Here is a 27,167-nt window from a genome sequence, read left to right on the forward strand (position 1 = left end):
GTCCTCACTGTGGAGAGAGAACATTCCATAAATCTCTGATAGTGTCTTCCTCTTAATTTTTTTTTATTCCTTTCTGCCAGTCTTTCCTTTTCCTCTCCATGATTCAGGATCCATCCTTGCATTCCTTGTCGCCATGCATTCCTTGGAGCCCACCAAGGTGACCCAGTGAACTTTTGATGGGACACTTTAGACATGAACCATCCAATAGTGTAGACAGTAGCTACATGTGACTATTGAATACTTAAAACATACTAACATGACTGAGGAACTTTAAATGTTATTTCATTTTAATTAATTTAGATTTGGAAACTGAAGCTGTTAAACACCACTGGAAATGACTTTATTGTTTTAGTAGGATTACACTTCACTTTAATCTTTGAAAATTTAGCATCTGAAATGAGATGTGCTGAAAGTATAAAACACACACTAGATTTTGAAGACTTTGTATGAAAAAAATCTAAAATGTCTCCATAACTTTTTATATTGATTGAATGTTGAAAAGACAATGTTTTGCATATTGTGTTTAAATAAAATGTTATTACAGGGTGGTGCAATGGTGGCTCAGTGGCAGAATTCTCGCCTGCCATACTGGAGACCTGGGTTCAATTCCCAGAGCCTGCCCATGCAAAAAATAAATAAATAAGTAAATAATTGTTATTACAGTTAATTTCACCTGTTTCTCTTTACTTTTATTATTTGACTAAAAGAAAATTTTAAATTACATACATGTCTCTCATTTTTTAATGAACTAAGCTGCTCTAGACTCTCACATGCTTTAGGATGGAACAAGCCACTTTAGTTATATAAGTCACCTTTAATAGCATAAATTTAGTGGTAAACCCCCTTCCCCTCCAGAGTGAGGAAAAATAAAAGGATGGAGAAAGAACTCATCCTAAAGCCAGCACAGCACAGCTCTCAGCATCACTGATTAAGCTGGCTTGGAGGTGGGGAGTGGAAGGGTGGGCGGGTAATGAAGACATTGGGCTGAGAGAGTTTTGGTGGTCGGATTGCGAGGGAAAGGAAAGGAGGGATGTGGACAGATAGAAAAATAGTCCAAGGAGCACTGTCATGGAACACTTCAAGCAGGCTAATTGGGTTCTGAATGAGAGAGTGTGAAGCCTTAGACGTGGAGGGCTTGGAGGTGAGTGCTGCATGAAGGGTGTGAGTGCAGCCAAGGAGAAAGAGGCAACTAAGTAAAGATGGGAAACTTCTGAAAAGGAGCTTTGGGATGGATTGTAAGGGAGCATTCTTCTGGAGGCATTGATTTAAAATGTATGGCATCTTGGGGGTGCAAGGATCGTTCAGTGGTAGAATTCTTGCCTGCCGTGCAGTTCGATTCCCAGTCCATGCACTTACTCCGCAAAACAAAAAACAGAACAAACAAACAAAAATTCAACAAATGGTGCTGCCATAATGGGATACTCACATGGAAAAATAATGAAATGTGACCCCACCATACAGCATACATACATACATACACACACACATACACACACACACACACACACATATACATACATACAAATATATATATATATATATACAAATATTGCATATAACATCTTGATATCCCTTCTGATTCTTCTGGATTCTACTCCTAGTTTTCTGTGGAACTGGCTTGAGGGATTTCCCACTGATGCTGTGGCAGCTGCAATGTCCCTGTTTGGTCCTTAATATTCATCTCAACCTCAGTGTTCTCTTAGAGACAGAGCTGGGCAGGTGGGGAACCAAAAATAATTTCTCTCTCATTCTCTAAAGGCTAAAAAATGTGGAGTATCAGTTGTCATTTATGTCATTTAAGCACACTGAAAAATTTTAGATTTTTATCATATCCAATCCTCTCATTTTACAGATTGAAAAAAAAAGGAGAGAGAGACTTAAGAGATGATGTGCCTTGCCCAGGATCACCCACTGTTGAGAAACAAAACTGGAACTGGAATCGTGAGCTCCTGTGTCCTAACTGAGCTCCATCCCTACCACATCACCTACACCTGTTTTAACTGGTGACGTCACACTAATTGGAACTGTTGCTTTTGAGTTTTCTGCAGAGCCTCGCTGATTCGGGGCAGCCACGCAGGCTGCCACCTTGGGTGCTGCTCATCTCACGAAGATAATTGTTTATATAATCCAGCGCATTTTGAAGTTTAAGTATTGTTCTGATCACAGACAGACACAGACGAAATATTCTTTGGAAGATTTTTAGGGGATAAAAATGATTGTGAAAATACTGACTCAATAAATTTTGGAGTAATGAAATGCTCTTGAAGAACATCATTTAAATCTCATTTTAGGGATTTTCTGGTTTGGCCATCAGCAATGATTTTTCATGAGAAAAGGAAGGAATTTGATTAATATAAAGTGTGTAAAAAGAAATTTAAAAATTAAATGAATTAAAATCAAATGCTACTTTTAAGTGTCTCAGAATTAGCATCTACATAAATAGCATGCCTCTGTGATTGCAAAATAAACTTCAGGTGGCTGAAGGTATAATCCGAGCTAATAATATGAGAAAAATCACATCCATAATATCCCAAAAATATGGAAAAGTGTTACAAATGGAACTGTTTTTTAAAGAGAATCCAATATACAATATTTAGAAACTGTCTACCAATTAGTTAACTCTTTACTGGACCATTTCATCCATCTTTCCATTGAGAAGAGGTAAATATGCCAACTGTTTGTACAGATGGTGTTTTTTCCCATCATCATAAGTAAATAGAATGCATTAAGTCTCTTAGGATGAATTGTGTAATATTTGGAATGCATGCTTGCTATCTTGTATGTGAAATCTTGCGGATATGAGATTTAAAAAGTGTAATTTATAAGCAAAAGAAAAAACAGCTTTAAATCCTAGTGCTGGGCATTTCAACTCTCAGACTGAACTTCCAAAAGTTCATGCTATTAAGTAATTCAAAATTTCTATAGCTACACATATTTCTCTAATAGTAACTCTTCAACTGATCACCCTGTGGCATTTTTGCATGCTTTTCTTCATTTTTTCCGTCTATATTTTTTCTCATCTGGCTTTTTCAGAAATGTTATTCCTATTTCAGTCACACGGTCGCCTTTCAGTCTGTCTTGCAAGAATGTAACATCAGCGGCCAAATGAACCTAAGAAAGAACGAAAAAAACAAAAACAGGCCTGCGTCATTTCATTTTTTTTTTTAAACTAAATTTTTCTCAGTTTCTTTTTCAACTAAATTCACCTCATAAGTAGTTAACTTTCCTTATGGAATGATAAAAAGGAGACTGTCCTGTGATAAAGGGCCCTTTGCTAAGTGCTGTCCAGAGACTGTCTGGCTGTGTCACCCCTTAGTCTGGAAAGAGAAGGGTGGTTGAGGACCGGGCTCAACTTGGATGATTCTAGGGTGAATCAAGCTTTTCTCACAGCACAGGGCTGAACTAAGGATCTGTTTCAAGAGAAAAACGAATTCCCAAAGATAAGCTCTACCCATGGTGCCTGGCCGAATAGAACTTCCACAGATAAATGGATTCTTAAACGATTCTTGTCAAACTGATTTACCCTAAGTCATTTTGTCATCAATTAAATAACTATGAGCACTTGTCCTAACAACATTTAGAATCACTGATGGCTTTGAGAGCTCTGAAAAATAAAATCAAATGAATAAATGATGACTATAAAATTAAAGAGTAAAATTACAGTCATGAATATTTGATACTCGAGCCTTCTCTTCCTCTGTAAAGCATTCCCAATTTCCCAGATACTGAAGTAAGCCCTAATTTAAGCTTACCTCTCTATTTATTACAGTTAGGACATATAAGAATAGCATGATATTCCTAATCTACCTTCCACAGAATTTTATTCAGTTCTTCTACGTCAATGGATTCAATATGACAAATAAGTGAAAGTACCTATTAAAGGAAAATAGTAAGTTAAAATGCTTAGGTCTGGCAGATAATTAATAAAGATTTGTTGAATCTTATCTGTCACTCCTCTTTTTCACCAGTCTACATCTACTAAACCTTGGTGTGCTAAATTATCTGACTCACATATGAAGCAAAAAATATGCCTTTGTGATGCCTGCTATCTGATACAAAGATGTGGGATGCACTTTGGAAGACAGATGCCAAATTCACCCTCAATTTTTCCCCCAAAAGGTCTTCTGGGTCTTTGTCAAAATTTAACAGAAAATCAGTTGAAATAACACAGAGACTGCATTGAAGCTATTTTGATATTTAGGCCACGTGAGCTCTGATGCCTATTTACCATTCAGCATATATAACTGGCTACTATCCATGAAAGCTGGAGACTTCTCTATCTGATTTTTGACTTGGTTTTATGGTTTCGCCCTTTTGCACATGGTTTCTACAACTCTTTCCTTCCTGTTCTTGATCTCATGGTCACTGATTGTAGGGCAAGCCTAGAAAAATGCTAGCATAGAGCACGGAAAAGCTGGCTGAATAATACATTATTTCTATTGTTTTACTTATTTTGGACTACCTATTACTCTTTTGGACTACCTAATTGCCACAGATAACTAAAAATTAAATGCATGCCCCCTTATTTGGTATATTGATATATGTCTAGCCTGTGACTACTATCTGCTTCCACTATTCACAATAGCTACATTTCTGGAAAAATGAGACTGTGTTAACTTAACTGCTTCCTAAGCTGCCGTTGGCTCATCAGTCCACTGAGAGATTGTTTTCTCCTTCCACATTCCTAAAACAGCTTTGACCAAGGTCCTCTCTAACTTTTTGGTCCCTAAATGCTTTAGGTATTTTTCAGGTCTTCTTTCACGTAGCCTCTCTACTGTGTTTGATCCTACTAACCACTCCCTCTTCTTCCAAACCTCTCTTCCCTCGTTTCTATGACTATTCTCTCCTAATATTTTCCCTATCTCTGGTCACTCCTTTGTCTCCTTTGCAGCGTTTGCTTTCTCTTCTTAACCTATCTACTATGTTTTGTTGCTTCCCAGGGTTCCATTTAGAACTTCCTTTTCTTTGGACTCTCCACACTCCTCCTAGGCATTCTTTCCTGGTCTGTAGCTGCAGCATCTCCCCAGTTCACTCCCGCATCATTTCGCCTCTCCTATACATTTTCACTTCGTTGACAAAGGAATGAAATTCTAAAACTCCAGATTTCAGAATATCACTCCCCTTTTTATAATCCTATAATGGTTCTGTTATTTTCAACATAAAAATCCATATTCCCTAGCTTATCAAATGAAGCCACTTTGTAATCAGACCTCTGTGTAAGAATTTAAACCTCCTTTCTCATGGCAATCCCTCTCTTAATCTACATGTCAGCCATACTGAATCATTTCAAGTTTCCTGATTCTTGAATGAAATGTTCTTTTTGTGCCTTTGGAAATGCTGCTCCTTCTACCTGGAATGCACCTTCCTTCCGCTTCCCTTCCAAGATCTTCTCCTAACTTCTATTTGCCCTTCAAAATCCAGCTCAGAGTTTTTCTAGGATATCTTTCCTTCTGCCTCTCCTCGGTTCCTCCATAACCCTAATCACGCACGCACCTCTCTACCATTTGACTTCTCTACCAGACAGCTGACTCTTGCATTAACACTGGTTTGCATGAACCACAGCATTTGGTTGAAGTTATGGCACATCACCTCTGAGGTTAGGCTATAAGAGATTGGGGCTGCTGTTTCTTGCTCGCTCACACATGCTCTCTTTTTTTCTCTATTCCTCGAATCTCTTTTTCTGAGAGATGCAAGCTACCCTGTTGTGAGCAGCTCTACAAAGAGCTTTATGTGGCCAGAAACTGAAGCCTCTGGCTAATGGCCAGCAAGGCACTGAGGCCTTCAGCAGCCCCATGAGCAAGGCTGGAAGCAGATTCCCTGACCCCAGTTAAGTGGTGGGAGCCTGTAGTGTTGGCTGACAAGTTGATTAGTCTCTTGAGAGAGTCTGAGCCAGAATCACCTGGCCGAGCTGCTCCCAGATTCCTGATGCTCAGAAGCTACAAGAGGCAATAAATGTTTGTTATTTTAAGCTGATATATTCTAGGGTAATTTATTACATGACAATAGGTAACTAGAACATCCAACAAAAAGGGTTCCAGGTCCTTTACTATGCCATTCAGGCTGCAATTCTTAATCCATCCCTGAATGCTTTACCATTTCCAGGGCTCCTCTGATGATCCCACAGAGTAAGTTGCAGTAGCACAATGAAGATCTCCCAGTGGGGAGTTCTTCCACAAACTCCACTAGAGGATTCTTGTCTAAAATCAGGGAAAATTCATTTCTGCTTGAACTGTTGCAGGTCACACTTGGCGTAATTCCCAAGTACATTTTGAAAGCCACCTGAAAAGGGAGGGGAAAAAAAGACCCATTTACAAAACTTGGTCTAGAGCAAATATCTACTACTAGGGCAACCAGATACCCTGTTACTGACAGTGTTGCACAGTGGTTAAGCACGCGGAGTCTGCAGTCAGAGCGTTTAGCTTCAAATTTAGCTTTGTAGTTTATTGACCCTATGACTTAAATTCTCGTATTTTCATGGGACATCTTAAGGGACTAGTTTTCTGCAGAAATAATGTGATTTATGAAACATTGGGTTAAGGTATTATTTCCAGAAAATCTTTTTCAAAACTAAATACGCTTTAGGAGGGACAAAATTAAAATGCTATCAATCATCAACATGCTAGTATATTTGTCACATTGAGCCTAGCAAAGGATAAGATCATGAATTAAAGGGATCCAGGAAGTGGGTTGCTATAGAAAGGTGATAGCTACAGCAGAGGATTCCATGGGTGCTTTAGGCCCAAGGACTTTTCGGGAGAGGATGGGAGTCATGTTACTAAGGGTGACAAGTCTCTGAGAGAAAGCCAGGAGTAGTGGTGGGGGCACATCCATCAGTGAAGTCATTTTTCAAAAAAGTCTGCCATTTTATGGGACTTGAAGAAAAACACAATGTAGAAATGGAAGTCTAATTCCATTTATTAATTTCTTAGTTTCTCAGGTAAGAGAAATGAGGTTCAGAGAGGTGAAATGACATGGCCAAGTCCAAGGTGGAGGCTAATTTTGAACCGGTTCCCTTGATTCATGTCCAAAGCAATTTCTTTTCAAAAAACTCCCAGGCCTGGATTTGCAAGTTTATTCATGACAAATTGTCAACAATTTATGTTGTCATTTCCCAAATATTTAAATTTTTAATTTAAGAGCAGTATGGGAGAGAAAGGGAAATGATTTTCCCAAATTATTTACTATTAGAAGTAGTCAAAGCTTCATTATTCGTTCATTCATTTAAGAGGTACTTACTGATCACCTCCTGTCAAGCATAGTGCCTGCTATGCAGTGGGAGTTCAGCAAATATTTCAAGAACAAATTATAGAACAAGCAACCACTCTGCATTTGGCACCGTGTTTGGGCCCAAGACACAAAAGTTAATAAGATGTAGCTCATGGCCAACATTGCCCTACAAGTATGACGTTATATATTAGGAAGCAATTCTAGTCGATGATCACAGATGAAGCAGCTCCTACTATGTTCGTGAATATTGAGTGAGAGTGTGCCAGGTGGATTGGGGCAGGGAGGGCATAGGACATATGACATGGGCATGAAATTCCACGATGGGATTCAGGGAAGGTCACGGTCCATCATCCTTTGCACAGTGGGGAGCCCATGGAGTGAAGCAGGCTAATGCTCTAGATTTCTGTTCTAAAGGCATCTCCCTGGTGTCAGCATGAAGGATGGATTTAAAGTTCAGGGCAATGGTGAGCATGAGGACAGAGAAGGAGGTTCCAATCAAGAGGTGGCTATGATAGTCCAGGGAAAAAATAGTGAAGACTCTTTTCCTTCCTTCAAAACTCAAATTCTCCCTAAAATTTTCCAGATAAATTTCAAAAATTTGGTTCAAATCTCTAACATTAGGCAGTTGAAGAGGCTATAAAATGAATCCTTGTTTGCCAAATCTTAAGCAGCAAGAGAAAAAAATATCATGAACTCCAGGCTTGGAGATTCGATTTGGCTCCCAATCAACTGGCTGAAATCCATTGCTGCGAATGTCGACTCCTTCAGCTGGAAAATTCCTATTATTTGTATGCACAAGAATTTCTTTCTGAGTCTCAATCCAAGTCACATGGAAATAATATAAAACAGACACTGTGAACTTTGAATTTACTCTAATTCTCAGCGTTCAGCTTGCAGTTTCATGGCCTGGTCTCCACCAGTAGGAGGCATTATTTGAACATGGTTGGGAAATAGTCATTCCTAGTGAATGACGACGTTTCCTTATCTGGCTAAATCTTGTCTGAGAAGGAGGACTGTTGTTTCTAATGAAGAAAGCTCCACCCTCGGACACTGCCACAACTGCCCCGACAATAAACCAGGGCAAAGCATTTTCCCTCTTTGTGGATTTCCAACATGGATGCTTTACAGGGGATTTTTAAATTTTTCCTTAACCAGAAAACTGTTATTGGCTACAGCTTCATGGCTTTGCTGACCGTAGGGGGTGAGCGGCTCTTTTCACTTGTAGCTTTTAAGTGTCCCTGCAGCAAGGAGAATATGGTCTATGGACTGGTTTTCCTTCTGGCTCCGGCTTGGGTATTACTGATCCTGGGATTCTTTCTGAACAACAAGTCATGGAGACTCTTTACAGGTTGCTGTGTGAATCCCAGGAAAATCTTCCCCAAAGGCCAAGGCTGCCACTTCTTCTATGTCCTCAGCCAGATCACTCTCAGCTCTTTGGTGGCTCCAATGATGTGGCTTTCGGTGGCTTTGCTCAATGGCAGTTTTTATGAGTGCGCCATGAGTGGGACAAAAAGTGCAAGACTCTTGGGGCTGATTTGCAAGGGAAAGTCCAAAGAGTGCTGGGAAGAACTTTACAAAGTCTCTTGTGGCAAAACGAGCATGCCATCCGCAGATGAAGAAGAACTGAAGCTGTCCCTTCAAGCCCAGTCTCAGGTAAGAAAGGACAAGCTTGCCTTTCCTTCCCAGCATGAGTTTGAAATATCCTTTCTCTCTGTGCCTCTTTCAGCTGGAACATTTTGAAACTAAATGGAAATTGGAACGTGAATCAGCATTGAGACAATCTCAGGAAAAGCTTTTTAGAGGTTGGATGGTGTAATTAAATCGCTGGTAGTCTTTTCCATTTCCAAAAAGAAAATATCCTCTGGGTTATGCATCTGTGAATACTTAAGTACTTTAAATTAGTTTCTCTGGGTTGGCTTTGTAAATTATGCATACCACTAAATCATAAATTGAGTGTTAATGTTAGAGTTGCAATTAGAAATTACTGCTTTCTATTTATTATTTATTTTCAAACTGGTTTCTCAGGAAAACATAGACACATACTGTTTGACTATTTAAATAAAGCTGAACCAAATGAGCTAATAATGTTCAAAGTTGCATAAATAAAATCAGTGTAGAGACTCATTTGAATGATTTTCAGCAACTATCTCCATGTATAAATAAAGATTGAGAAGAACTTCCCGTGTAAAGTAGGAATCAAGTCTTTAAATAGTCCTCAGTGAAAACTGACCATATGCTCTAGGCAGATTATGCCTTATACTCTTCTGTGCTATGTGGTTAAAGAAGTTCTTTAGGACCTCCATGTTTGGGGCATTGTTTTATTTAACAGAAGGAAATAATAGATTTACCTAATTGACAGAGGGAAGGGGCTTGTCATATCTCCCTGCAGCCTTGCCCTGGTCTCAGGAGACGCCTGACTTCCTACTTGGGAGTGTAGGCATTGCATTCCCCAAACCAAAACAGGCGAAAGAGAAGATGAATAGATCCACAATTTGTTGGAAATGTCACTTATTACAGAGTAAATGCACTGAATTTAGTATAATTTTACTTTTTCAACAAAGATTTGCCTTTAGAACATAGCAAGGGAAGGTTTACTTTTAAAATCATACATTTCAAAGATGGTTGGCAGTAGTTATCAGTTCTATAAACTAATAAACCAAAAAAATACCTCCAAATGAAGTCTTTTGTTCAGTACACAAAACATGTCTTAGAAGAAACACGCCAAACTCTCAGATGTCTTTTGTTGAAGGAATTAATTACAAATGCTATGACTCAATAAATGATTTATGATTTATGTCCTCAGGCAGTAGGCTCCATTTAGTTAGTGCCAGGTTCAAACCCTTATCGCTGTATGAGCTTTTCTTCTCTAAACACATGGGCAGAAGGAAATCATGAACAGTTTATCATAGGTGAGTCTGGGCACAATCACCTGTTGACTCTCAGCAGACTGAGAAGGTGTAGGACCAGAGCTGATTTCCATGAGCAGGTGTCTGAAGTTTAAAGACAAAGGGACTTTTATCAATAGCAGGTACTGACCACAGAAATTTGGATAAGCCAGCTGCAATGTACAGTGCAGGCCAACAGTTGGGTATGTGGGTGGTAGTAATGGAGATGGAAAAAGTACATTCATGCATGGGCGGGGCAGAGAAACAAGAAATCCAGCTGAGTGGCTCTTTATTCTTAAGGAAGGTAGAATTGAGTAAAGGAAGGAACTTGACTTTGGTGTTCACTGGTCCTGAGTTTGAATTCTGACTCCACCGCTTACCAGCCACATGATCTAGAGCTCGTGGTTTGACCCCTCTGAGCCCCAGTTTCCTCTTAGTTAGGCGGCATCATCACACCTATCTTGCAGGGTTGTTGGAAAGTTTAGAAATGACGGGCATAAAGCTCCTACTATAAAGCTGCTGGCATATAGTAGGTGTTCGAAATTCATGAGAGCATTGGGAGGGGTTGGGGAACAAGATTCATGTAATAGACGCTACTGAGGGCCAGGGGTGAGGATATGCACCTTGTTCTAGTTAGACTTGCAGCCCTACGAATTGGTAAAGAACAAAGGGGCTCTGAACTCAGCACTTAGGGAAGGACAAGTCAAGGCCAAGGTCGTGCAATGAGGACAGTAGGGAGGGAAGCTCTGGAGTCTGAAGCTGATGAAACAGTCTATAATAACTCAAGCAGAATTGACTCAGGTACTGTCAGCCTACAGTAGGTCTGGCTTTGAGGAAAGAGGAAGATAGAGGATAAAGAAAGGAGGAAGAGTTGAGGTAGTCTGCCCCAAGTGGTTCAAGGTAAGGATGAGGACTTTCACATTAAGGTGGTAGATGCAAAGATACTGTGAATGCAGCAATGCTTGTACACAAATGTATATACCTTGGAAAATAGCATCATGTGCTGACAGCTAGTGCTTACTGAATTCATTCTAAGCACTTCCTATGCATCATATTTAATCCTCAAAACTGCCTGCTGAGGTGGATAGCTCAATATTACAATTGAGGAAACTGAGGCGCAGTGATCACCCACAGTAAGGGGAAAGCTGGACTATGAACCCGCATAATACAGATCCAGAGTTTATTATCCTGCTGCTACAGAGAGCATAGCATTTGTGTGGAGTCTCAAACCCTTCACAATACATCTGTGGTCTGAACCCGAGATTGGGAACACTGATTTAAAGTGCTGGAGCTTATCTGTGGTTCTCTTCTGATCTGAAGAAACTGGTTCAATTGCAGATTAATGTTTCCAGTTTCAAATAGGCCCATCTGAATAAAAACACCAAGGATCATTTAACTAAAATGCCAAGAAACACTTTGAAAGAGGTCTGTTAGTTGTCCAAATAGTGAACTAATTTCAATTGTGAAAACTAATTTAAACAACAAGAAAACTTGGAAGATAAGTTATGCTACCAAGTCTTCTACTTTTATAATTCAGAATAAAAGGGCTGAATCAGTTTGCATTCTGAGAGAAGTTTGTTTTTTACCAATTACCAAAATTCAGAATTAATTTGCACCAATATTTGGAAAGGCCCTATTTTTTTTTCCAGCTTTCAACAGGGCTTTAAATTTGTACAGCTTCAGTTTCCTTACTGTATTATGTCTGTCTTTTTTTAATGTGAATAATGAATAATGATATTTCTCTCAAGTAAAGTCTATTTAAATAGAATAATAAAGTAACATGGAAAAAATTGATCACTTAATCATGTATATGCACGCATTCACCAATATCTCAAAACACCTGGTTAAATAACTGGTTAGTCATATACTCTAATGATCACGTTTACTCAAGCACAGAATTCCACCTGAGGGCTCGATTTATCCAGTTCTCAGATGATCTGTCCTCTGGCTTTTTGCTGTGTTGTTTGTTGGAGGACTTTTTGGTCGCATTCTGGTTACTTCCCTGCATAGCAGCAATGGTGGGTGAGAGAATAGAGATTAGGTAAACTTTATTCTGACAGTTAAAAACTATTGTTAAAGGAATAACAATCGTTTAAAATGAGAAACGACAATGACTATAGAGTTAATTTAGTGTAAACTTTCTAATAACACTACCCCAGATTCCAAAAAAAAATGCCTTTGATTTTACTTGTCCTCAATATTTTTTTCTTTCTAAGACTCTAGGATGGTGCCTGATTTGTTCAGCATCTTTCTTCTCTCTACTCACCATTTGTTATGCTCGCTGCCGATCTAAAGTTAGCTACCTTCAGCTGAATTTTTGGAAGATGTATGCACAAAGGGAGAAGGAGCAGATAGAAAATACATTCCAGGACTATGCCAACAAGCTGAGTGACAGGAACCTGAAGTGCTTTTTCGAAAATAAGAGGCCAGATGACTTCCCCATGCCTAGCTTTGCAGCCTGGGAAGCTGCTTCTGAGCTGCATTCTTTCGACCAGACCCAGCAACACTACAGCACCCTCCACAAGGTGGTGGAGGATGGTCTGGAACGGAGGCCTGAGGACAATGAGATGACAATGGTCCTTGTGGGGACTGCCCAACAGATGTAGCTCATCAGCCACCACTGGCTCCAGGTGTGGGAGTGGCATGCTCATTTGGAGATCCCCCTGCTGCATCGATGGCGGCAGCCTGTGTATCTCTGTGTTTTCTCATATTTAGGGTTTCTTTACAAAGCAATAGCGCAAAGGGGGAGCAGTCTTGAAGCTCCCAAGTGTAGACAGGGTCAGGGATGGTGACAAAGGTGTTCTTGCAGTTGTAGGGGGTGGGGGTTAGTTTCAGTGGTCCCTAAGAGCCCCTTGAGTCCTAAGATTATATGATTTGACAGTGAGATGCATGCAAGAGGGTCTGCAGCTCTCTGCTAATCTTGTTCCTGGCATCTGGGGACAGAAAGGGAGGCTTATGGAGGATGGAGCTACCCTTAACATGGGCTGCTGTACATGGCAAGCTCCGGAGTGTGGCCAGCAGGCGTCTTTGCCCTGTAACCTGTCTGTTTTTCAAGGATGTATGAAATTCCACCATTTGCAATGCATTCCCTTGGAATTTGAAGACCTCAATTCTCAAAAATAACCAACTGCAAGGAGATGCTGACTAAAATGCAGAACTTTGCACAGCTGCATTGTGATTTTCCTGAACCCTCAGCCCATTTACCTTTGCTGACCCCTTTCTGCATTAAAAACAAACAAACATATTCACAAATGCATTGCTATAAAGATGAATATATTAATTCTACATATTAAAATGTTTTCTTCAACCTAAAAGTAGATTTATTTTCTTCTGATTTAGTTAACTGCATTTAAATGAACAGAGATTAAAAACCTTTTTGTGGGGCCCTAAAACTATCATGGGCTGTAGGCATAGAACCTGCTATGCCTAGTAGTAAGTAGTCAGCCTTGGCTGGAGGTCTAGGGACATCGTTCAAAGCAGACTGGTGTAAAATGTTTTTTTGCAGTTTCACCTTTGTCAGAAATAATGCAAATTTTGTATACTATTATGGAATATATCCATGTTAGCTTAAATACACATACACCCATAATTTAAAAAATTTTCCACTAAATACCTGAGGTAGTTTGAAGCTGTATGTATCCCAGAAAAACATGTTATTAAATTTAATCTATTCCTGTAGGTGTGAACCCATTATAAGTAAGGGTCTTTTGATGATATACTTCAGTTAAGAATGTGTGGCCCCCCTCAGTCAGGATGAGTCTTAATCCTATTACTGGAGTCTGTCATGAGCAAGATGAAATTCAGACCCAGAGAGAGAAAGTCACAGGAAGCAAGAGGCTGAACATCAATGGAGCCAGCAAAAAAAAAGGGAGAGACCAGGAGATGCCACCATGTGCACTGCCATGTGACAAAGGAGCCCGGGATGATAGGCAGCCAGCCCCAGAACACCACAGTCTTTGGGGTGATAGCACCTTGATGGTGTCTTGAAAAGGGCTTTTTTTCTATTCAAAACCATGAGCGAATAAATTCCCTTTGTTTCAGCCAACCTATTTCGTGGCATTTGCTTGAGCAGCCTAGGAAACTAAATCATCAAGCAGCGGTTCAACAGAAGCAACTTAGCTGTGGCCAACTGAGAATTTGGGAGTAAGCTTTGGGCATTTTTCTGCCACCCTCAACCCCAGGGACTTGCTTACACTCATGACAATGGCTGCCCCATTCAAGAAGATCCAAGTTGACTAGTAACATGCTGGAGGCCCAGAGCACTCTGCTGCTACTCGGTGAGCAGAGGAACTCCTCCTCCTACTCTGGAACAAGTCACCTCAACAGGTTCCCATTCTAGCTCCTGGTGGGAACTTCCTTGAGGTCAGTACTTCACTCAGAACTCAGCAAGTCCAAGGAACTTGATCTCACCATGGACAGCCTTGAAGGGCAGGGGGTAAGATGGGGGGGTCTCTGCTTGGTTTAGGCTGGGGTCCAGAGGCAGAAGGATGAGCTGATTTTGTAGGTTTTTGTAGTTGGGTGCCAGTTGTCTTATATTAGGCTCCTTGAAAACAGAGTCTGAGATCAGGAACAGTGTACAAGTGATTCATTAAGGAATGCTCTCAGGAAAAATTTGTAAGCAGGAGAGATAATAGAAAGGATGTGGTTTCAGATAAAACCTCAGCCTAATCCCACAGGGAGCTCTCGGATGTAGCAGTTGACTGAGTTTTCCCAAGGTAGGGAAGGTATTTCCCAGGCAACTCTAGGTAAGGAAACTCCAGTGGTTCAAGGAAAGGTTGCACTGCAGCAACTAGAGATGGGCACTCTGAAATTGGAGCTCTGCAGAGGGCACCACTAATGTCTGCTACAACAGTGGACTTTAGTGGTCTAGAATTGAAGCAATTGGAGGAGATCCCTAGGTAAAGCCTACACAAACCCAAGCTGACTACCTCTCTTAAAATCCAAATTCCTCTGGCCCCAAAGAGCAACAAATACGGGTAACAGCCAACCCTTTTTTTCTACCACTGTGATTACATGACATAAAAGAAAGGGGCTGGAGAAGACCCTTTGAGAGAATTTGATGCTTTTCCATAAAACAAATACATAGAGCATATATGAATTAAATGGCATACGACACCTAGTTTGTCAAATTTGTCTTATGAATAAAATGTGTGCATATGTGCAATTTTTTTTTCTGTTTAGTTCTTCCTTTTTTGTTTGAGCTCAGCATGAACTCAGTAGTTTTAGGACATATTCAGCTTATTTCTATTCAGTAGAAAAATGAGAAAAAAGTTATTCAGCAAAGATTACAAAATCAAGGCACGGTAGATAGATCATTACATAATTTTATGTAAGGTACCTTTAAGTAACACCCTACAAAATAAATACATATCCAAAATAATGTTTCAAAAATGTGCACGGTTTTTGACTTAGGACCTTTGAAGTAATGAAAATCTACACATTTAATAGGAAAATGCTGAAATTATTGATTCAAGTCAAGCATTTCAAAGCCTCATAACTCATTGATTTGCTACAGAAACTGTTCTTTATTTGCTGCACAATCCAAAAGTCACTCAGTAGCAGAAAATCACCACCTTCTTCTCACAAGAGATATTTTAGGCATTTCCACTGCTTGTTCTACTTAAACTTTGCTGGTTCTGAAGCCTCTAAGATGGGTATCTTATTTTCTACTATCCCCTTCTGTTTTTTCTGTTGAACAAATTTTAGCTTTAAGATATCTGTATTTTCCCTTTCCTCTTGAAAGATAGTCTTGAGGTGTATACATGCATACCTTGTTTTATTATACTTCACTTTATTGTGCTTCACAAATATTGCAGTTTTTACAAATTGAAGGTTTGTAGCACCCTGTGCCAAGCAAGTCTGTTGGCACCATCTTTCCAACTGTATGTGCTCATTTCATACCTCTGTGTCAGATTTTGGTGACTCTCAGAATATTCCAAACTTGTTCATTATTATCCTATCTGTTATGGTGATTGTGATCAGTGACCTTTGATGTTATTTTTATAATTAATTTGGGTGTCATGAACTGCACCCATAGACAGTGAACTTAATTTATATATGTTGTATGTGTTCTGAGGGCTCCACTGACCAGCCATTCTCACCTCTCTCCCTCTCCTTGGCCCCCCATTCTCTGAGACTTAACAATATTGACATTAGGGTAGTTAACAACTCTCCAATAGCCTCTATAAGTGTTCAAATGAAAGGAAGAGCTGCATGTCTCTCCCTTTAAATCAAAAGCAAGAAATGATCAAGCTCAGTAAAAAAGGCACATTGAAAGCAAAGATAGGCCAAAAGCTAGTCCTCTTGCACCAGTTAGCCCAATTTGTGAATGCAAAGGAAAAGTTCTTGAAGAAAACTAAAAGTGCTACTCCAGTAGACACACAAATGTTAAAACCAAAACCATCTTGTTGCTGATACAGAGGAAATTTTAGTGGTCTGGATAGAAGATTAAACCAGCTACAACATTCCCTGAAGCCAAAACTTAATTCAGAGTAAGGCCCTAATTCTCTTCAATTCTATGAAGGCTTGAGAGAGATGTGAAAGCTGCAGAAGAAAAGTTGAAGGCTAGCAATTACTAATTATTGAGGTTCAAGGAAAGAGGCCTTCTCCATAACATAAAAGTGCAAGGTGAAGCAGTAAGTGCTGATGTAGAATCTGTAGCAAGTTATGCAGAAGACCTAGCTAAGATAATTGATGAAGGTGGCTACACTAAACCACAGATTTTCAGTGTAGATGAAACAGCCTTCTATTGGAAGATGTCATTAGGACTTTCATAACTAGAGAGGAGAGTCAATGTTTGGCTTCAAAGCTTCAAAAAAAGAAAAAAAAGACTGACTCTCTTGTTAGGGACTAATGAAGCTGGTGATGTTAAGTTCCAATGGTGTTCATTTACCATTCTGAAAATCCTAGAGCCCTTAAGAATTATGCTAAATCAATTCTTCCTGTGTTGTATAAATGGAACATCAGAGCATGGGTGACAGCATATTTGTTTACAACTTGCTTACTGTCACATGTTTACTGTTTACTGAGTATTTGAAGCCCATTCTTGAGAACAACTGCTCACAAAAAAAGATTCCTTTCAAAATATTACCATTCATTGACAATGTACCTAGTCACCAAAGAGCTCTGATGGAGATGTACAATGAGATTAATGTTGTCTTTATGCCTGCTAATACAACAGCCATTCTGCAGCCCATAGATCAAAGAGTAATTTCAACTTTCAAGTCTTATTATTTAAAAATATTTAAAAACTGCATTTCATAAAACTATACTTACCACATATAGTGATTCCTCTGATGGAGCTGGGCAAAGGAAATTGAAAACCTTCTGTAAAGATACACAATTCTAGAGCCGCTAAGACCATCTGTGATTCATGGGAGGAAATAAAAATACCGACATTCATAGGAGTTTGGAAGAAGCAGATTCCAACCCTCATGGGTGACTTTGAGGGATTCAAGACTTGGGTGGAGGCAGTAACTGCAAATGTGGTGGGAACAGCAAGAGAACTGGAATTAGAAGTGGAGCCTGAAAGATGTGACTGAATTGCTGCAATCTAACGATAAAACTTGAACAGATGAGGAGTAGCTTTTTACGGATAAGCAAAGAAAGTGGTTTCTTGAGGTGCTATCTACTGGTGACAATGCTGTCAATATCGTTGAAATGACAACAATGATTTAGAATATTACATCAACATAGTTGATAAAAAGCAGGGCTTGAAAAAGTTTTGAAAGAAATTCTGCTATAGGTCAAAGGCTATCAAGCAACATCACAGGCTACAGAGAAACCTTTCATGAAAGGAAGTGTCAGTCGATGCAGCCATCTTCATCATTGTCTTATTTTAAGAAATCGGCACAGCCACCCCAACCTTCTGCAACCACCACCCTGATCAGTCAGCAGCCATCAACCTTAAGGCAAGACTGTCCACCTGCAAAAAGATTACGACTCTCTGAAGGCTCAGATGATGGTTAGCATTTTTAAACAATAAAGTATTTTTAAATTAAGTTATACACTTTGATTTTTTTAAAGACACAATGCTATTGCACACTTAATAGACTCAAGTATGGTGTAAACATAAATTTAATATCCACTGGGAAATCACAAAAAAATTGTGTGACTTCTTTTATTGTAATATTAGCTTTATTGTGGTGGTCTGGAACTGAACTTGCAATATCTCTGAGGTATGCCTGTTAATTTCTCCCAGGACACTGAATATAATCTACCGTCTTCTGCTTCCATTATTGATGTTCAGAAGTCAATTGTCTTTCTAAGTGTTGTTCCTGGGTGCAAGTAATCTTCATTTTTTGGCTTCTTTTAAGATCTTTATTTTTATGTCTAGATGTGGATTTCTTTTAAGTTATGTTGCTTACTATCGGTTGGGCTTACTGAATTTTAGAATTTATGACTTCTCTCAATTCTGAAAACATTACAGCTAGTATTTTTTCACCTATCACTTCTCTCTCTTCCCTTTTTTTCTGGGTGCCGGTCAAACTTTCCATTCTGTCTTTCATATTTCTTAACTACTCCTCCACATTTCCCCTCTCTTTGTTCCCCTGTGTTGCTTATTGGTTTTCTCAGCTCCATCATCCAGTTCACCAGTACTTTTTTTAAGTGTATCTATTTTGCTAATTTACATTCTCTATTTACATTCTAATTTTAGTTATCATGCTTTCTATTTTTAAATGTCCTTTTTTGGTTTTATTTCCAAATTTATCTAGCCATTTAAATAGGTTTGTAGTCCTTCATCATACTTTCAACAGCCTCTTTAACCATACTGAACACATACTTATTTCGTATTCCGAAGTTGATAATACTAATGACTTCAATCTTTGCATGTCTGTTTCTATCTTTTGTAGTTTTTGCTCCCTCCCATTAATGGTTGATTGTTTCTCTATAGATTTTATACATTTAAAAAAAAACTTTGAGCACATGTTCCCCAGAAAATCTCCTGTGGGGATTAAACTGGATTATTCCAGTGAGGATTTGAGTTTGCTTATACCAGATGCTTTAAACTAAATTGTTTTCCTGGTGCTTTGGGGGCCACACAAGAAGTGTTGATTCTTTTCTCAACTCCTAGGAGGGCAAGTTCATTATTTATTCTTAAAGGAGACTTTTTATTTCTCTCAACCCAAGGCTGAGTCAACAACTTTTTAATAGCCAGCTCTCTCTGGGGCTTTTTACCCCTTTGGCAACTCTTTCACTGAGAATGTTGCCTTTGGGGGCAGGAGTCTCTAAACAGATTTTCTGGTTTACATAGACTTTAGATTCTACTTCCTATTCTCTATCTTCTGGGGTCTATTGAAATGGAAGTTCTAGAAATATGTTTATTTATACTTATTCATGCTTATGTAAGTATTTCTAATTTTGTTCTGTTTGTCTGACTATTCTTCTCCCTGTACTATATATTTTAAATAGTGAGTCTTTCCAATTTGTTTTATTGTAGGGGGGACTTGTACCTTCAGTCCCTACCCCCCACCACAGCTCTTTAATATCCTTGGATATTCTTGTTTATTTTTTCACATGAACTGTGGAATCAGCTGTTTAGTTCCAGAACAAGAAAAAACAGTTGTTATTTTTATTGGGATCACAATATATTTACATATCCCCCCTAGGGAGAATTTACATCTTTGTTATGTTGCATCAATGTGTCCAAGAAAATGAGTGCCTTTTCATTTACTCAAGGCTACTTTTTTTGTCCTTTTAGGAATATGTTAAAGTTTTTTCACATAAATTTTGCAAATTGCTTGTGAACTTTATTTATAGGTTGTGATGGTTAATTTTAGGTGTCAATTTGGCTAGGTTATGGTGACCTGTTGTTTACCCAAACACTGGCCCACTTCTTACTGTAAGGGTATTTTGCACATAGGATTTGCATCTACAATCAGTTGATTGCATCTAAAATCAACAAAAGAATTTTCCCTCAGCAATGTGAGTAAGCTCCTTATCCAAGAGGGTTTCAGAGGTCAGAAGAAGAATTCTGTCTCAATGTCAACATTAGCTCCTGTAATTTCCAGCCAGCCAGCTTCCCCTAGGAAATGTGTATTAAAGATGCCAATATCATCTTTATCTGGATTTCCAGCCTACAGCCTGCCCCAATAAGTTTGAACTTCCAGCCCATTTGTAAATATGGGACAACCAGAATCATCCAGCCTTTTGATGCAATGCAAGAGAAAGTTTACAGCACTAACTGTAAAATAATATTTCTGAAAAATTAAACCTGAATCTAATCAATATTTCAACCTAATTACTAGTTCATAGGAAATATGGGCCACAGAAAGGGAGATAACACCATGAGGAAGTAGCCAGGGCAATTTAGAATAGGGAACATTCTATTTGAAAAATGACCCAGTGTTTCCACAGATCAATATCATTACAAGGAGAATAAAAAATACATGAGACCTAACAATTAGATGTCACATATGAGCCTTATTTATATCCTGTTTCAAACAACCACCTATAGCAAGTATCACTGAGATATTTTGGGAAATATGAATAAGTATTAGATGATTTTAGAGAACTATTAATTTTGTTATGTAAGTTAATGGCATGCTGGTTTATGTTTTTTTTAAGTTCTTACCAGTTAGAGATAAATATTGAAATATTTGTATGTGAATTGTCATGACATCTAGAATTTTCCTTAAAATATTCCTGCAGGAAAAGGGTGTGTTGTAGAATGATGAAACAATATTGGCAAAATTGTTGAACCTGAATGGTGAGTGCATGGAAATTCATTATATTCTTCTCTTTACATTGTATATGCTTGAAATTTTTCATAATATTTATGCAGTGAAATAAATTAAATGGCCATCTCACTTATTTGCTGAAGTTTTATTAATTATCCATTGTTTGGCTGGAGTTTCTCTTTAGTATCTTTCTCAAAAAAGGGCTCACAGGGGTAGTATTTTCTGAATTGTTACTTATTGAAACTGTTAAATTGTTCTATACTTAAAGGACAGCCTGACTCCCTCACACTTTCTCTACTCAAGTATATTGTCAGTGTTATTTCACTGTTTTGTCATTGAATGCTGTTGAGGAAAGTCTGTTGTCATCCTGATTTTTTTATTACTAAGATGATGTTTTTGCTTATATTGCCCACAGCCTTCTTTCTTTATCTCTAAAGTCCAATAACATTACTAAATTTCCCTTCATATAGGTCCTTTGTATCAATTTTCCTTGCACAAGCTATTCCCTTTTAGTATGAAAAATCATTTTCTTTTAGTTTGAAAATTGTTTTTTCTTGAGCTAAATGTTATATATAGAGAGAAAGATATAGAGAGATATAGAGATAAAGAGATTGAGAGAGAGATTGTATCTTTGTGGAGTTTATTTTCATCTTCAGTGAATCTAGTGGCCAGTTTTCTATTGTTTGTGTTTGTTTGTTTTTTTTTCAAGTTCTTTTCTCTCTTTATTTAGTTCTGTTTCGTTTGTTCAGTTTTCTGAATTTTGTTTTCTATGTCACTTTATTATACTCTCTGTGATATTTATTCCCCCCAAGAGCTCCTTTAAATTTTGTTCTTCTATAATAATTAGTTTTTCTTCCATTGCTTTCCTAAATTCCTTTTCTATTTTATATCCTCCTGTTGTCAGACATATCTTCCCTGAGTCTTGCTAATTTCTGCTTAAAAGTCTTCTTCTCATAGTGGTAATTACTTCATTAAATCTTTTAGTTTATGATGAATTACTTGGTTTCAATTATTCAATTGTTACTCCAAGACATTTTTCTGGTGAGCTTTTTCATTTATATTTAAGTTTTGCTGTTCTTTTCCACATGTTTTCTTTATAGTATATTTTATATGGATTCTATAACTATACATATTTAATGAGTTGGAATTTCTGGAAAATTTGTTGGGATCTGTAGAGAGAATCTCTGGAGAGGCCAGGGTAAGCTTCGCAACTCAAGATCTCCTTCCTTTGTTGCTAACTCAAGATCTTCTTCCCTTTGTTGCGATAATGATCCTTTGTAACTAAGGTACCTCTCAATAAGTAAACCTCCATTGTCTCTCAAAATCTAACTGGGTCCAAGAATGCTTCTTCTGGAACCTTTGGTGTTCTCTAGTTTTCTTTTGTTAGTTATTGTCACCAAAGAATCCAGCCTCAGTCTTTCCATCACCTTTGGCAGGTATATATTTTGCAGGCGCTTTGAGACATCAACCACATCTGAGCCCCTTAGGCTTTTTCTGCATCTACCTCCATGTTTGAGCTCTTTCTATGACTCAGTGTGGGGCTTTCTCCATTTGGGAATTTAATTCTAAGGCAGGTCACTGACAGGTCTTTTTGGTTCTTCCTCATGTTTTCTGTCCCCATTTCCCTTACAACTTCCTGCACAACACTGCTGGTCTTCGCCAGCTTTTGCTAGCACTTCCTGGAATTTGGAATTCACATTTTTCTATCTCTTTGTTTTCTGAAAATAAAGTTCAGTTTTATCCCTTATTCTGCTTGTTGCACCAGATGATTTCCAAGAAACTATATGGTTTTAGATTCAGAACTAAACTGCTACTATTACCTGTTGGAATTTCATTAATTCAGTAAAAAGAAAAAATCTAAGTTAATCATGTAGTCTTGGCTTTTGTCTCACCTATTCCAAATTCTCTCCTTCCCCTTTCCCTTCCCAGATAATGAGGATAGACTCAGTACTTGATCTTTAGACATTTATAGCTCCTCACCTATGAGGAGCCTCTCATGTGGCAGCTGCAAGACTAAGGATCTTCTCCTTTGGGTGGTGGCCCCTTTCAGGTTCCGCTATGTTCAACTTGAACCCACCATTGTTCAACATTCTCCAGGGAGCCTAGACTGCCCTGAGCGTCTGATGCGAGAGAGAACCTAAGTCCAATTCTTCTAATCATTTACAGCAGTGGCTTCTGGCTAAGGTAACAAAGCACGAAAGGCATACTGAAACTAAATGAGATTTTTAGGGAGAGGTAAAAATGGCAGGATAAGCTACTGAAGGTGGGCCTTGAGCAAGGTGGGTGAACCCCACAAGAAGGCCTATCTTACCTGCAGGCAAGGCAAGTGCCAGTGGCCATGAACTCACCACTTCTTAAGTAGAACTTTTATCAAGAGAATTAGATTAAGTTATTCTCTTTTGGGGGTTGGGACATATGTACTATTTAGATAATCACGGCAACTAGATGTGAAACTTCAAATTTGAGTCTGTAAGGAAAACTGCTTTTAGTTATCTTCTAAAAATATTTTCAAGACTCAGTAGTTTGTTAAAGTTGCGTTATGCCAGAAGAACACTTGTCAAGCAGTGAGAGGCCATGTTCTAATTTTTGTGCTCCCACTAAGGATGAATAAAACAATCAGCATTTATTGACAATCCATTATGGGCTAAATGCTTTACATATGCTCTGTGTTTAAAATTTTACAAGGACATTGGGAAATAGGTGTTATTGTTTCCATTTTTATGAATAAAACTGAAATTCAAAAAGGCTAACGAGGTTAGGGTCACAGTCAAGAGACAAAGCCTAAATTTGGACCCAAATTCATCTGACTCCACATTTCAGCTGTACATAGGATGCCTCATGATGGGGGTATTCTGGAATGTTCATTTAACCTTTTAAAGCCTGTTTCCTCATTTGAAAAGTAAGGCCGTCTCAAAGTTTCCAACTCCGTCAGACTAAATCTTAAAGCCAGTAGCACAGGAACTCACAGTTGGTTTCTTGGAATACTCCTGGGAGTAGATATCTACCTCCAAGTTTCCTGGCCTCTGGTGGAGTGGCCCCCTAACCCACCACCACATCTCTACAGCATTACCCTAGAGCTCCAAGGAACACAGTTTGAAAATTCTTGCTCTAAAGCAGTGAATGTGCATTAGGATCACCTGGGCAGCCTTTTAAACATTCCAAAGCCTGGATCTTATTTCCAGAGACTATGATTGAATTGGCCAAAGGTAGAGCCTGAGCATCAGGAATTTTTTGAAAGCATCCCAGGTGATTCTAAGGAGGAATTAGGACTGAAAACCACTGCCCTGGGGCATCACTGAGAGGTCAGAGCAAGTTTGGACCAAATCTTACTTCACCTCTGACACAAACTAAGGCTTACCCCAAGCAGGGATGATTCAGAGTAGGATTGGGTACACTAAAAAGTCTCTGCATCCTTAGTCCCAGATAGGTCTTGTTTTAACCTGCTTTAGGAGCTTTGTTTCCTACAGTATTTACTCCATGGTTTTCATCTCTTAGTAAGGAAATTCACTGTAAAAAGTTACAAAATGAAATGCTTCCAAAGCCATTGCAATGTCAGTCCACAACTGAGGTTTGTTACCCATGTAAGTCTCTCATGAATTCCATCCAAATAACTTAAGCAGTAGAAATGAAACCAAGACTCTCCAAATAAAAGTAAGGGCAGGTCAGACTAGATTTTCAGTTGCTGAGATATATGAAAGATAGAGAAGTTCTCCTTGGAGTGCTCTTGGTAATAGAGTCAAGGAGACAAGACATCTGGATAAAGTCAGATCTCCTGTAAATCCTGACCACAGACATAAGGGAAAGATGGACATTTGTAACTAAGGTGAGAGGCACTGCCAATTTAGCTTGGTGACTTGTAGAATTTATTGCGAACTGAAACTTAGATACTCATCTGTGATTAAAGGAAAAAAAAAAGGTTACACAAATGTAAGAACAAGCGAAGTCTATGGTAGTTGCTCTGCAGGCGCCTTCTCTTCCCATTGGAACTCTGCCATAAGCACTCAATGTGGTCGTCTGGGTCAAATCCAACCTGTCTGCAAAACCCATAGACCTTTGGCTATGCACACGTGCACTCTTCTGCAAAAGAAACTTTTCATGCACTTTTGCCCCTCCCAGAGTAGAAAGGCCAATAGACCCAGTGTTTGGTTGTTTATATAAGGCAGTTGGTGCCTACTCATTGGGGAGAATCAAGTCTAAGTGGTTATGTTTGTTTAAACAGCTTTTAAAATCCATCTGCCATATTTCTGGCCCAAATGGTAACAAATCTCAAAATGTTTTATGAGATGGTTCTGTTTTCTTAATAATTTTCACTTTTAAATATTGGGAATTTTATGGCTACAAACAATTTTTCTTTCCTTTCAAATTTCTCCCCTCGCTCCCTCTGCTCAAAAGTGCTGTTAAGTAGGAAAATGGCTTGAAATTCAACTAACTCTAATGCCAGCTTCTCTGGAATGCTGTGTTGTATTGTACTGTGACTTCCTTGGATTTCAATCCCTCTTCACCAGGGCTCCCATTTATCTTAATATCCTATGTTGGAAAAAGTGGAGAAAGTAAAATAACACAATAGGTCCCTTCTACTAAATTGCACGGCGACCTTGGAAACATAGTCACAGCAAACTGATTAGCATCAGTTGTTCACTTGAGAGATAACAGAAAGGCATTGGGAAGAGATAGGGTTGGGGTTTGCCATGCCTGCTGCTGTGCTGAGAACTGCTCTCTGACCCATTCTCCAGTTCTCATCCTGTTGCTTATGAACCTGCATTTTCCACGTCTCCCCAGACTTTTATGACTAATGACTGGACATTTTACTCGGCTTCTCCCCACCGCTTCTGCGCTGTGCACAGAGCCACGTGACAAGGAATGCCAGGATCCCAAATCCCACCTGGATTCTGAGGACTCTGTGCCATTCCAGTTTTTATTTGTGTCCCATGCCAATTTTTATTTTGTGGTGGGGGAGGAGAGACACATGATCACAGCTAAATTCTCAAACCTCCATTTTAAAATGAGTATAAATAAAGACAAGAAGGGGCAGCTAAGATAGTGGCAGAATGGTCAAATGTTAGAGGGCTGGGGGAACCTTTGCAACCTGAAGCGTCACAGCTGCTGGCCATCTGGTACAGGTGTGAGACATAGTAGCCAGGTCCCCACTTCTTCCCTCCACTCTGTGAAGGTTTCCAGGCAGGTGGACAAGATTTGAGCTGAGTAGAAATTGTTTCCCATTAGTAGCTGCCTTCAGTTGTCTCCTCTCTGCGGCCCAGGAGGCAAAAGGCTGAGCCAGGCACCTAGGGATGCCAAGAGCGAGGCAGGGGCAACACTGAAAGAAGCCAAAGGAATGTGAGCTGGTGGCTTCTGGAGAGGCTCATCAGTAAAGATCGGTCCTCCACAACATCTGCTAGAGTCAGTGGCAGGAACTGCATAGTGACATGAAAAGTTTTCAGGTGTCTCTCTGTTTATGCCATTCAGGCTGCATTTCTCAGCCCATGGCTTAAAGGAAGTTGCTGTGGGTAAAGGGTGAGTGTGTGGGGTAGGGGTTTGGGAATAAAAGGCAACATTAAAATAGAAATTTAAATTTTAATCCTGGTAAAAGAAAGAATATTCAAAGGACAGGAAAAAAAAAAGCCTCCTATTTTGTGCATAGTATTATGATATTCACACAGTTCAAGTGTTGTGCATTGTCCTGGGTGCATTACATTTAGGCTTAACCCCAGAATTGTGAAATATGGAGACTTTTAGGGGAAGTATTTCTTTTTAAAATGTACATTATTTAGAAAATGAAGGAAACACAATCTAATTGGGGGTTGGGGTGGGGTGGAGAGAGAAAGAAAAAATACGGGAGCATAATGAACAAAACCATGTTAAAAAAATAAAAGAAAAACAAGCTAAGGTTTCTTTATGTCTCTGACTTGAATTGTCTGGTTCAAATTCATTTCAGCTGGGCAGTTTTCCTATTCACATTAAAAAATCAGGTCATCTCTGGTAACATTTTCTGAGAAAACCCAGAAGGCCAAGGGAAAGGACCGAAAAAGATTTAGAAAAAAGAATAACAAAAGCAAAAACCCCATAGAAAGAGGATCAGAGCAAACTTTTATGATTAGTTCCTTTCAAGATACTCAGAAAGAAAACCTAATACTATCTATTGTTGGACAACATCATTTTTCTTATGAGGATTAGGCTATCTTCCTTCTACCAAAGCGTCTGAATGCACTGTTCTGAGGACATTTTAGACCATTAGCCCCACTCCTGCTAATGGTCTAAAATATTTACTTTCAACTAACAATGTGGTTTCATTTGGACTGCTTCCTAGGTGAGGCTGTTTTCTGAAAGGTTTGCTTACTCAGACTATTATCTGCAAAATGCATAACAAAGACAGCTCTCT

At 38.9% G+C, this 27,167-nt stretch overlaps 3 protein-coding genes across 4 annotated transcripts in view; 2 read left to right on the top strand and 1 right to left on the bottom strand.

The window, feature by feature from the left end:
• Positions 1–2,888: 2,888 nt before the first annotated feature.
• TRAPPC3L (trafficking protein particle complex subunit 3L) overlaps positions 2,889–27,167 on the bottom strand; it is a 65,205-nt gene continuing 40,926 nt past the window's right edge. For both annotated transcript variants that reach the window (XM_077162723.1, XM_077162722.1), the window contains 2 exons: positions 6,094–6,279; positions 2,889–3,111 (listed from right to left, as the gene is read on the bottom strand). In XM_077162723.1, coding sequence (XP_077018838.1) covers positions 2,992–3,111; positions 6,094–6,279 — 306 coding nt within the window. In that variant the 3' untranslated portion in view covers positions 2,889–2,991. The remainder of the gene's footprint in view (positions 3,112–6,093; positions 6,280–27,167) is intronic.
• On the top strand, positions 8,230–18,301 carry CALHM5 (calcium homeostasis modulator family member 5). Its single transcript, XM_077162721.1, has 2 exons — positions 8,230–8,880; positions 12,329–18,301. Exons 1-2 carry the CDS (start codon positions 8,341–8,343, stop codon positions 12,716–12,718), a joined length of 930 nt encoding a protein of 309 aa, XP_077018836.1. The 5' UTR covers positions 8,230–8,340; the 3' UTR covers positions 12,719–18,301.
• Positions 8,775–27,167, top strand: part of CALHM4 (calcium homeostasis modulator family member 4) — a 41,599-nt gene continuing 23,206 nt past the window's right edge. Inside the window, exon 1 of the mRNA XM_077162719.1 lies at positions 8,775–8,880. The gene's annotated coding sequence lies outside the window, so the exon portion shown is untranslated. The remainder of the gene's footprint in view (positions 8,881–27,167) is intronic.

This window comes from Tamandua tetradactyla, chromosome 5 (genome assembly GCF_023851605.1).
Source record: "Tamandua tetradactyla isolate mTamTet1 chromosome 5, mTamTet1.pri, whole genome shotgun sequence".
NCBI classification, from domain to species: Eukaryota; Metazoa; Chordata; class Mammalia; order Pilosa; family Myrmecophagidae; genus Tamandua; species Tamandua tetradactyla.